General features: G+C 52.5%; 1 protein-coding gene across 1 annotated transcript; it reads left to right on the top strand.

Annotated features, from left to right (window-relative positions):
- Positions 1-4,846: 4,846 nt before the first annotated feature.
- On the top strand, positions 4,847-6,495 carry PODANS_4_3390 (uncharacterized protein; the record flags this gene model as incomplete). Its single annotated transcript, XM_001905796.1, has 3 exons — positions 4,847-5,113; positions 5,366-6,077; positions 6,173-6,495. The coding sequence occupies 3 exons, from the start codon at positions 4,847-4,849 to the stop codon at positions 6,493-6,495; spliced, it is 1,302 nt and encodes a 433-aa protein (XP_001905831.1).
- Between the last annotated feature and the right edge of the window lie 6,161 nt (positions 6,496-12,656).

Below are 12,656 nucleotides of genomic sequence, written 5' to 3' on the forward strand. Positions count from 1 at the left end.
AGACTAGGATCACGAAGATCTTTTCAGCCAGCTAAGCCACCATGTGGCTCGAGAGAAGCTGGTCCCAGACACTCGGGTTTTTGCACTTTGTCACACTCTGTCCAACCGTACCTGGCTGCTGTGATGCATGTGAAAGTCGAGATGGAGGAAAAAAAGAAACAACTCTTCAGAGCTGAGTGCTCCACCAGCTCTAACCCTGTCTTCCCTGGTGTGTCGTTTGCCTCAAAGCAACCTCAGGCAAGCTCAGCTCTTGGCGGTGATTGCCCTGTGGCCTGTGCATTTGCTGGAACAGCCTGCGCTGCGATGCCATGCGAAACAGAAAGTGTCAAAGTTGCTGCGTTTGCGCTAACCTCCTCTTGCCCCTGAAGCGTCGCAACACTGTGAAGGAAAAAGGCAAGGTGCAGAAGAGCCATTCTCTCTGTCTGCAAGACATTCATCAAGGGTAAAAACAAAACCACAGCGCCTGCGTGACGTCCCGTTGCTATCAAAGCTTTGGGATTGGCGAACTGGGCAAGCAAGACCAGCAAGACAGCATTCGATGCTCACCGCTGACGAGGCCCGTTTGCGCTCGGCTTGTAATTGGCTCCGGCTTCCAAACATGGAAGGCCTCCCACCCGGGGTGCCGGTGTCTTCGGAGAGCGAGCACGGCGGGACTGGCCAAGGAGTGCTGTGTTCAAAGGCAGCTGATTGAAAATGCGCGGCCGTCTGATTGCCGATATTCATCGCAACGTCGTTGTTTTACATCACTGGCAGGAGTGGCATTCAAAGAGGTGGGACACCTGATAAGTGTTCCGTAGCCCCTATTCGATTATAGGGACAAGACAGACTGTGGTTTGGTGACACGAACTTCTGCGGACGAGTGAGAAGTGAGGCGGGTCATCAACAGCGCCTTGGTCATCTCACTGGATGTTGGGTTGTTGGGAGGGTTTCTGTCAAAGAAAAGGGGTGTGGTGCCAGACGATTCGTACATTGTGTGTGAGGGCACGCGAGGGCTGCGGTCGAGGTCGGTCGATGCTGGTGATGCCTGATCCACCTAAAGGCCGTTGCCATTGTTGGTGTTCCGCCTATCTAAAGTCCGCCTTCGGTAGCCCACGGCGATCGCAACAGGGACCGGATAAGGGACGGCAGTCCCTGCTTTGCAACGTTCCTGCTTCCGTCCGCTTGACTGCTCTTGAGTGTTCGACCCTTCGTTCCTATCTTTTTCCTCCTGCAATCGCGGTTGGCAGAGAGCGGCATTGGACAGAGATATCGACCTTTTTTTTTTTTTTTTTTTTTTTGCAAAATTCTCAAAAGTTTTGTGGGCATGACGCTACGTCAAAGGCCGGCGTCCAGGATCACACCGGCTCCTCGGCGTGTAAGACGCTTTCCCACATTCTACACCCCCCCCCCGGCATGAAATATGTACGGCGAGGAATCTTTCCATGCCACCCCGGCCGCTTTCTGGATGCTCGCCATCGTCGAGAATTGTCGGTGAGGGACAAAACTCTGCAACATCGGTTGGTGATGTCCCATAGCCGCTTCAAAGTTGCCTATTCTTGACGAGGTGATCGAGAGGCCGGCTGCGAGGATCGATACATTCTTCGCCAGTCAACCTGTTTGGTGATGGGGTGTGCTTTTGGATGGACCAGTCAGTGCTCAGCGGATCCCGAGAATCCAATCGGGGGCCGGGTGCATCTGCATCCTGAAGGTGCCGACGCAGGCCCATTGGCCATTCAGCGGTCTGCACCCAAACAGCCTGCTGATATTGGACATCAACGCATCAGACAATGGGCCCAGCAACCATTAGGGCAGCGAAGCATAAACCGTACATGCACTCCCACACTCCCCCGTATACTAGATATCGTGACTCACCAGTTGCCATAGGGCAGATGGCACCCACCGAAGGGAGAGGAAAAGTGTGCTTTTTGTTGGATGCCGCTCATCTCATGTCTCTCGCCGTCTCCCTGTCCTCCCTCGACACTTGTCGCTTCACCCCTTTCGCCGACGGCGCTGGTCCAGGGGTCAAATGAAAATCGCATTGGTTCGGGGAGGAAAATTTTTTACGGTGAGCCAAAAGGGAGCAAATCAATCAGAAAAGAAAATGATTGACGGGGGTCGGTGCCGTGCACCTCGACCGGGGGTTAAGATACGAGCAAGGTAGGGGTGTGCTTCTTCTAGAAAAAAAACAAAGCGTGCCCGGATTCACCACTGGGCAGTACGACTGCCAAGCCTGCCAAGACGCAACGAAAAATGAAGGTGAAGGGTGTGCGCTCCATTGACGGCGCTAGGATACCAAGGCCGTGTGATGGTGTGTTGCTTCGTGCATGATGGACAGGGCTTCTTGATTTGACGGATTGACCCGCGGCTGTTCTTGACCGTGCCGTGATACTGTGTCCTCACCGTGGATGCTCCGGGGTGCTTTTGGCGAAGGACACGGTGAGCGGAGATGTGTCATCAAGTGGGATCAAAGGGATGCCGTGCCGAAGGCTTGGGTAAGCTGCTGTCTTGTTGAGAAAAACCGTGATAGGCAAGGTGCGGCAGCGATATCGTAAATGTTTGCTAGCCTTTTGGGCGGTCTGGTCGTATGCCATGGGTATCTTCCAGGCCGTCCGTCCGCTCGTCCTCCGACGCACACACGGCAGAACTGCTTGGATTTGTGACAGTGTTTCTATTCAGGCGATATGGTCTCGGTACCGGCAGAATCAAGAATGATTGGCGGTTGGTGTTGTTTGTGAGGACAGAAAAGCTCGTGCTCCAGATCGTCTTCGTACACGAGGTTGCACGTTAATTTTTTGTTTAAGATGCTGGAATTTTGCTGAACATCGCACAACGGTCGATATGAAGCGGTGGATGGTGGCCGAAAAGAGAAACGGGTGGATGGGATATCGAAGGAGATGTCGAAAGATTAGAAATTCCATGATTTAAAAAGAAGGCAAGTGGAGGGGTGGAATATTCCATGGAAATTCGTGATTGGCCCTCGAGGCGGCCGCATGCAAGTCCCGCCAGATCTCCCCCACCTCAAAACGGGGCTGCAGGTCGGTGCATCTGGGACACGTGAACTACAAACGCCCGCACTCCTGCGCCGAACAATCGGTCCCCCGCGCCGGACGACGCTGACAACCGTTCCCGCTTGGCGGGCTCCGATGATCTCCGGCCAGGCTATCTGCGGGATCCAGGTTGGGGGTAGGGACGTGGTGGCCAGCAACCACATGACGGTCATCTGGACCTTGGACCTACATACGTTATCTGGGTGGTGATGCTTGTGCCGCTGTGTGCATTATCAACATGTCACAGCTTCACACATGCAACCCCGCATTTCACCATCCCAATCTGGCGGATCATTCATACACTAGAGGGGCGAAAGAAGGCAAGCAAACGTCACCGAACTGGCGCCTTCATAATCAAGCCTCTCGCCTGCTTCCGAGCACTCCGTCAATTATGACTCTTGTCTCTACGCGCCCATCCCATCTTGCACCTCCTCGATGATGAAGCCCAACGCCGCCGCTGATCATCACCATCACACATGGTTGAAGGCACCTATCTGCTGACGACGGTTCACAATCATCTCTCCCAAGATTGCTCACAGCTCAGCAGGCACGGAGTATTATCCGGCGGCAACATATACCCCGAAACGCAATTGATACGAAGCGCTAAGCGACTCTGTTTGCAGCCTCGTCCACAAGGCCACGACATTTCTCGTGGTCAGATAGGCCAGGGTGGCCCAAGCCGCTGTTCCGGATTCCCAGCCTTCCTGTCCCCTGCGCCCCCGGCCTCGTTTACACCACTCAGGCAGAACAGCCGCGTCGACGCCTCTTAAAAATTTTCACGGGCCGTTGGGAATTTGAAATGAAGCCTGGGCTCGACGCGACGTTGGACAGAGACCTTGAAATATTCCCAGTCATTGTGTGGACCAATTTCGCTTAGAAGGGGAACATCGCACGCCTTCCCGTTTTGCAATCCATTCGCAAATTTCACAAATCCAGGACCTGGGACCTGTCAGAGAAATGGAAGACTCTTGTTCAGTGATTCACCCGTGATTCATCTCAACATCGCAGAGAGCGTTACGCAAGAGAAGCAGAGAAATTCCTCTCTCTCTATCTGGAAATCCATTGGCCGCAAGACGGGCCGTGCTTGCGCTGGAGAAAGACACAGTGTTTGGAAAATTCAATTGGGACTGGGCAGGATACATTGCGATCCTGGTCAGGCAGGGGAGGAGTGGTTATAGACAGCCCCCTGAGACAATTCCCCTGCCACATCCCAGTTACGCACACGCCCCCACCATCACATCAGCCCCCAGCCCTCGAGCGAAAAAGTTCGCAAGGTCACTGAGACCAGACCTTGCCCCTGTTTTTTGGTGCGCGAGTGGAACTGCCCACCATTTTTATAAAGGCCACCCACACCCGAAAACTCGTCGTCCTGCTTTAGCACCTTTGGCTTCGCCAAAAAACCCTCTCATGAAATAATTCACCAGTCACAGTCTTCGAGATCCGACACTCGATTACAAAGCAGCCAAACACTGGACCTCCACGAAGCGTCCAGTTCCTTCTCGCAACCACCAGAGTTCTTCGCAACTTTGGTGACCGTGGCTCCCATCAGGACAGCGCATAAAACCATCCGCCAGATCCCTTGATATGTCAGAAATCAGAAGACAGTGCATCCCCCTTCTTCCTACCGACCACAGACCAAGGTGAATTGGTCCCCTTCAGCGCCCAACACAGCAAACGGATTCGACGACAAAACCCAGCAGAAACGACTCAAAACAACAGCCTTGGCATCGGGCGAGGGGGTATTTGAGAGAGAGAGAGAAAGAGGTTTTTCTTTTTGATAGGATTTGATGTCTCGAAGGACATCACAAGAGCCGGAGACGATGGCTAGCTATTCACCCTATGCGTCCGCACGCACCGCGGAGTTTTTCTACGACGACAACAAGTTTCCCAGCCCTTCTCCAACACCATCACCCCGGGGACCCGGCTACTATGGGCCTCCTCCGGTCCAGAGACCGGCCACCCGCGCCCACTTCCGCACTCCGAGCACCACTGGCGCCTCATTCAGGCACGAGTTCCCCAGTCCTCGGACGCCCTCGTTCTCGCCTCGGTACAATAGCGAAGGCCAGTACGCCACTGCCAATGTGAATGTGAGTCAATCGCGGTCTTCACGCAAGCCAAGTTTCTCGGCATCGCCTCCCAGGAGGGAGCGTCGCAGCACCTCTTTTTCCTATTATCCGGTCGTGGACGCGCATGGAGAGTCGGACGAGGACGAGCTCATCGAGATCGATGGTGTCACCTACCTGCTGCCGGGGAGGTCATCCAAGTCGAAGCGCAGCAAGGACTTCTTCACTGTCAACGCTGGGAGAGGGCATGCAACTGATTACCACTACTACAAGCAGGGCGGTCCCTTTTTCGACAGAGAGAGAGAGGCGGGGTTCGCGTCGCCGCGCTTTGAGGAACAGCGCCGTACAGCTCCCATCAGCGGCCATGCTCGCCGCAGCTCAACATCGGTTCCCCAGAGACCTCAGACTGCCCGACCCACCGCCAACCCCCACAAGAAGCCACCACCACCACCTGCCGCCCGTGCTGCCACGGAGGCGGATGCCAAGCGGCACAAGATCCCGCCCGGATACTCTCTCAAGAACTGGGATCCCACTGAGGAGCCCATCATGCTGCTGGGTAGTGTTTTCGATGCCAACTCCCTTGGAAAGTGGATCTATGACTGGACCGTCTACCACCACGGACCCTCCACCCCCATCTCGGACATGGCCGGAGAGCTTTGGCTCCTTCTGATCCAGCTGGCCGGAAAGATCAAGCGTGCCGAGGAGTCCGTTCCCAAGATCCGTGCCCTGGAGAACAAGCAGATGGTTGAGGACTTCATCGAGGCCGGCGACCGCCTCACCGACAAGCTCCGCAAGCTCCTCAAGGCGTGCGAGGCCCCCATGCTTCGCGTCAAGACCACCCAGAAGAAGGATCCCCAGCTCGGAAAGAATGCCGGTGTAGAGTTTGTCGAGACCCTCTTCGGCCGTGAGCGTGAGCTAGAGAAGACTGAGCGCTTTATGCATTCCGTCCGCCTCTGGAACCTGCGCTTCGACACCAACTGTGAGGAGATCCTCCGGAGCCCGACCGTGTAAAATTATTGCCATCATGGTTTCTCATCTTCCTCCCGCGTCAGCTCCCCTCCCACATCATACACACTATCTATCACACACACACACACACACACACACACACACACACACACACACACATCACATCACATCACATCACACGTGGTCATCACGCCATGACAACAACACAACACCAAAACAAACAAAACCCGAAAAGGATTTACAGGAGCCAGGTTGTACGATTAGGTCTCTTTCCAACTCTTTTGGTCATCCGGGGTCTTTATAAAACACGGGCGGGGATCACTCCCCCTAGCGTCGTGTTGTCGTCTTTTTCCGGTCTTTCCACAGCGATACCCAATACCCAATGTGCAGACGAGGCAGGATCGGACATGATTATTTATTATTATTACTACTATTGAAAGGCAGCAACAGAAGAGCTGCCGACTTGTTTTTTTTACAAGAGAGAGAGGGACACGGATAACAAAAGTACCGGTGGTTTTTTGGTTTTTTTCTACTTGGATGGATCACGGGGCAGGTCTTTGGATCTCGGAGGATATTTGTTTTTTTTTTACTATCAAGTCTGTTGGCGTGGGGCGGGGCGGTATGTCGCCATGTAATGGTTGTCTTGTTTTTTGTCTCTTTGGTTTGGGGTGGTCGGCATCGCTGGGCGTCCAAGAAGCCTCGATCATTTACACTGTCATCAAGGGCGCCTCGAATTTTTTACGCGCGCCCTATTTCCTTTCATTTCTTTATCTTTTTTATTCTTTCCCACGAGATGGATATACCCATTTTCTATTTAGTATTTTTTTGTTTTTGTTGTGACAAGATATCTGGCAGGGCGACAGCAGCGAGGGTCAAATAGAATAGCGGTTTAGCAATTATTAGAAGGAAATGTTTCGGGTTCGACGTTTTGAGATATAATATGGATTTCAGTTCACAGCTCAACTATTTTGTTTTCCCCTCTCACTTATTGAACAATAATTTTTGATGCCTCTTGTGATTTGTGTGCATCAACATTTTTTTTACTTGGGAATCTCACCACATTCCTCATTTTCGCCCATAAATGTAAAACATGGTAAAAGTCACAAAATATTTTGTAATGTCTCACAGCTGGAAAACATTGTGCCAACAAAATGGGGATAAAAAGGAACCCTAAATCCGAGCCCTAACACTTTGTGGTATGTGCGCGTATGCGAGTGTGTTATCGGCAAGTTCCAGTCTCACCAGGGCATCGGGATCTCCTTTGTCTGTGCCTCTCAATATTTTGACATTTCACTTGCGCCGCTCAGATTTTTGTTCATCACGCTTGCACAAAATGTCATGGGAAAAGGGGAGGTTGAGGGAAAATAATGAGATGGCTTGTGTCGGACACACGTCTGCCTGGTAACTACCAAGTGGCAGGGGATGATGGATGTCAATCATCTGGATTCATGACATGAATTTCCTTTCCCCCTGGCTTTGGAAGATGAGATGAAAGTTTGATGCTGGAATTGGAACTGGGCTAATCCAAGGGATCCATGATGAACATGCCGCTTTTCAAGAATCTTCACAAAAGACTCCATCAGTAGGGCTACCTGTCAAATGTCAACTGCGGAATTTGGGACCTCCACTGTCAGGATGGCAGTTCCAACTTTTATTTCCTGGACGGTTCGTCTGAACTTGTCAACATAACAAGGAATCCACTCCCAACTTTAATGACAGTGACGGGGTATGCTTGGAGACATAAGGCAAAAACACAGTGCGACAACTTCTTGGATGTCACCAGGCGGGCATCACCAATCCGATGGCAGGAACGACCCTCCGTTCTCTCCATCCGGTCGGATGAACAGAAGAATTCGGACCGCATCGGCCGCCCTTTTTTCCATCTTGCCGGTTCGCCTCCTTCCGTTCTTTTTTCCCAGCCGAGATTCCCTTTTTTTTTTTTTTCGATGAAACTCTTTTCTCCTTTGCACACTGCAGAAACATCTTTGCTTCTGATCAGCTCCAGAGGCCGATCTATCACAAGCTGAAAAACTCTCAAACACGATATGCAAGTCACCTCCCGATGATGTGATCACCTCCTGTTCCTGGACACGGGTAGCGACAGAAGCTGCGAACTCAACACGACACAACTCGTCGCACAAAGTCGAGCGCACAGTTATTGACGGGTCATCGGGAGGTTGGGTGTCATTATACAGCCGGTATCCGTGTATAAACCACGGCCGACAACATCTCACCTTCCTGCCTGCCCATGTTTCTTTTACGAAGTTTACGACATTGGTCTCTCATTGGTGACTCCTGATCTGACCTTCTTCGGGAGGCGCAGTCGGACAGATTCTCGGGGAATATTCCAACCCGTGCGACGGGACGCGGTTGCGATTTTGCTGGAGGGAAAGGAAAAAAAAAAAAAAAAAAAAGAGGTCGGTGGGTTTGGGATTCTCTGTCCACGCCGATGAGTCTTTCCCGTGTGAAGGATGGGAGAAGGATTAACCTGTTATCTGATCCTCTAACCTGAACACCTAGCTAGGTATTGGGCGTGTAAAAGGGACAAGTCAAGATCTAGCCCCCAATGCGTCGAGGTGCACTGTGCAGAGTTGAAACATCTGGGAAGAATAAAAACCGGCAGATGGTAGCTACCTACCTAGGGATGAGGCGCGGTTTGGGGGGGGCGTATGTTTGTTCTTTTCTTTCGGGCTATGGATGACGGTGATGGGACTTAAACATCTCATGAGAGATCTGCCGGGGTGAAACTATCGCGACCGACCGGCTCTCCCCCTGCAGCAGTGTGCGCTTGGGCCACAGCAAGTAAGGTTAAAGGAGGGCAGATGGTGATCCGGGCGTTGGACGTCGAGAAAAGGTTTGGCTCTGGCTTCAGACTGCACAACTCCATCACCGCATGAATGAGTGGTGGGTGGACTTATCCAGCCCTACAAGTGGGTTTGCCCTCTGCCCAACCCAACCAACCCAACGAACTGCACCTTTCACAGCCTCTTCCAGCCGCCGGCCGAGTGAAAGTGCGAAGTGGGGGTTGGGCAAAGTTGTCTGCCCTTTCCTGAACAAACGATCACTATCACACCTTGACGGCGTCAAACATTTCCACCGGATTTTCTGCTCGGTGCCGGGACTTGTACATCACCGAACCCTCCCGTCAGCTCCAACCCCGAGAAGGATGACGCCGGTGGTCGGTAACCCCGTCCCGTCCCATCCCAATCGTGCATCCATCTCTTGCAGCAAATCCTCGTGGTGTGGCTTTCTTTCTTTCTTTCTCTTTTCCGGGTGTGAACGACAAGACTGCGCCTCAATCTTGCTCACCACTCACGCTCTCTGCCCCTGCGGCACAGCATCTTTACCACGTTCTTTCCCAGCGGCGGCGGAAGTTGTGTGTGCTACTACAGCAGGTCAGATTTCCCAGACCCCTATTTTGGGGCGCGGGGGTGGTTGTTTGTACCACTCTCGCTGGTGAGGAAAGGGCCGAAGATGACGGTGCTTGGTACTATATACTTTCTGGCGCAGACTTGGGACCAAGGGATTTTGGGTTTAACGCAGCTGCCTTGGATGATGATGTTTTGACTGTTGAGCTGTAGTGGTTCTGGCACGATGGATTGGATGAATGGTGAATGAAAGCAAGACTGCGACAGTGTGCTACCAGCCAGTGGTTGTTGCCCACAGGCACAACATGTTGTGTCGCGTGAGAAGATGGAAAAGTTAGGCGCACACCCACGCCTCATGCTTTGCTCGGTCTTGAGGGGGACGCGGACAGCGGCTCAGAAAAGGTAACGCTGGGGGGACTATATATGCCAGTGGTTTTATTGGTGGTGCCATACTACCCTACCTACCATGATCACCCAATTCTCGGTGGGTTTTGGGGGTGCAGGTTTGCCCTCGTGGTAGGTATGTTTGGGCCAGAGCCTTGTATTCTTGATGGTGTTGGGGGTGGTAAGTGTTATTTTGGTTGGCTTTCATTTTCTGTTTGGGTATGATGCCTTTCCTGTCCTCCATTTTCTGGAGTTTTGGCTGGAAACTAGAGACGGGAGGACCCCAAGCCTTCCGAGTAGAGTGCCATTGATGCTCGCTCCGGCTTCGGTTGGGGTTATTCGGGTAAAGACGAGTTGGCAGCCCTTACATCACTGTGGCCTGGCGTGGCTGGGTGGGATTGCACGTTGAAAGGGGTTGCATTGGAAGCCTTCCTTTCTCTGTCCGGTTACGCTCTTCAGCCGTGTGTCGACCTGCATCCGTGGCCTCTTACATGCACACACCACCTGGTCTGAGGATGTGGCTGCCGACTGTCCCGTGGAAGGGGGAAAGGAAACAATTGGGAAGGTGCATTATCTGGCCTGGGGAATCCATGGGATGGCCCGCAGGTGGCTTCCACTGATGAATATGGGGCGCTTGGGGGAGGTTTGGGGGATCGAGGCTGAGCAGAAGGGAAAGGTTCAGCTTCAGCCTTATGGGATCGGTGGTGGCGTTAGGTGAGTCTTTGGGGAATTGTTTCATGTTTCTTGATGGATGTGAGGATCAGATATCAGATTGTGGCTGAGATACCTGAGTGTAGAGCTGTAGATGTGATTCTGTCTTCCCCATGGAAGGTGCTGCTTGGGGTCCAGCTGAAGTATAACGTTGAGGTGCTTGTCTGCACTCCGGGTCAAGTAAGGTTCGAGAACCGAGGTACCTAGACTAGAGAAACAAAAGATGAGCTGAAGGCTAGCTACGACCCCTCATCTGCTGGAAGCAGGTAAATATTGACGGCAGTCCTGGTCCGTGAGATGTGCGGGTTTGCTCATGGGGCAGAAGTAGCCTCAGCAGAGCCTCTTCATCCTACCTTGCCTGACCTACCTATCTGGACGGACTCCAAGCTTCATCAGAAGCATCTGACAATCAATACTGCACCGCGATCCTATCCAATGTGCACACATTTTACCATACTCAAGCTCTGGTGTCCTCCTTCACGGCGTCACCCTTCGACCCCAAGACATCCTCTCATACCAACTTTGCACCATCTCGCACAGCCTTCTGGAATCCGTCGCCAAAGTGTAAAGCGCCCAAGTTGACTCACCGAACATACCCAAAGTTCACCACAAGCACTATCGCACAATCCCAGCCTTGTGATAATCCCATCCCTATGATCATCACCTCAACCGCCCATGTTTGGTGCAAGAACTACCCACGCACCACACCCACACATATAGTGCTTGCTGACAGTGTGTGCTCAGCGGGCGGCTAACGTTGAACCAAAACCCTCAGCATCGCCCCAAATTAGTGCCGCCAAAAATGTCGTGCATATCCAACTTTGCTGCACCCTCGTGGAACAGAGCCAATCAGCGAGGCCGTGTGACTGTGATCTGCCTGTGATTCGCCGTGATGGGTGTTCACACCATTCTTTTTTTGCTATTGCGCAAAAAACTTCTCTTTCCCTTCTTGGGTATTTTAGGGTGGGTGATAGATTGGGGTGGTGATGATGCGTGCGCGTCTATGTTGCCAGTAAGGTGAAGGGGTGTTGGTGATGGTGACTCTTGTGAGATCCAGATTTGGGGGTTGTCATGCTGCACTTCCTTGCCATGTCTACGGTGTTATTCACCTCACGGATGATTGACAATATCTTCAAGGTAGCCTGGGGAAAGGTGAAGTTCAAGTTTGCTGAATCATCCCATCTCCAGGCTTCCTTCCCTCTTCACACCCACACGATGAAACCCGAAACTTGGAACATCGCAGTCCCAGCACCGCCATCTCGTGCTCGCACTTACATAACCCTTCTAGAAGGGAAAAACAGCCACACACAACTCTAGGCAACCTATCCACGAGCATGCCTTCAAGACTGCATGTCAGGAATTGTGCAGAGAAACTAGCCTGCTTATGTATTTTTAGGTGTGGGAGACACACAAGATCTGGGTTTAGTCAGTATGACGGTGTCTCCTCAACCACAGGCTTACCGGGTGCTGCTGTTGGGCTAGGCGCAGTGCAGTAGCAGCGTTGCAATGGAAGCGCGATCGTTGAAGGAGGGGTCAGTATGTACACCCCCCCTTCCAACATTCCCCCTCCTCTCTCCAAGGTGAAGGCGTGCGCGGACGTCCAACTCCGTACTCTGGTTGGAGAAAAGGAAAGTATTCCCCCATCGTGAATGTATGGCAGCGTACTGTTTTTCACACACGGTGCTGTCCTCTTTGGGGTTGACCTCCACAGAAAGATGATAATATGTTGCCTCTTTACCGCTTCTGGCGGATGTCTCGGTTACGATGCTGACCTGCCTCCTAATAATTACTCGGCCTTCACTCCTTTTGTTGCCGGATTCACCAGCAGACCGAGCACCGAGAGAGTTCTCAACGGGTGCCGGCAGCACTTGTCTCATTCTCACGTTGCAGCTGATGGCCGATGATATTGCAGACTGACCGGATCGAGGGCCGATGTGATATGCCGTGCTCAGCGGGAACTTGCCAGAAATTTAGATTCATGAACCACGAACTGCATGCAGTGTCCCGCAGCAAGGTAGGTAGGAAAGTTCAGGCGCCTCACCCCAAGCTCACAAAATCGTACTTCTTCTACTGCTGCCCAGCACCTCGCTCAGAGCCCAACTTCGAAGCCACCATAACTGCTCAGCTGATGGCAA

Source organism: Podospora anserina, chromosome 4 (genome assembly GCF_000226545.1).
Source record: "Podospora anserina S mat+ genomic DNA chromosome 4, supercontig 4".
NCBI lineage: Eukaryota > Fungi > Ascomycota > Sordariomycetes > Sordariales > Podosporaceae > Podospora > Podospora anserina.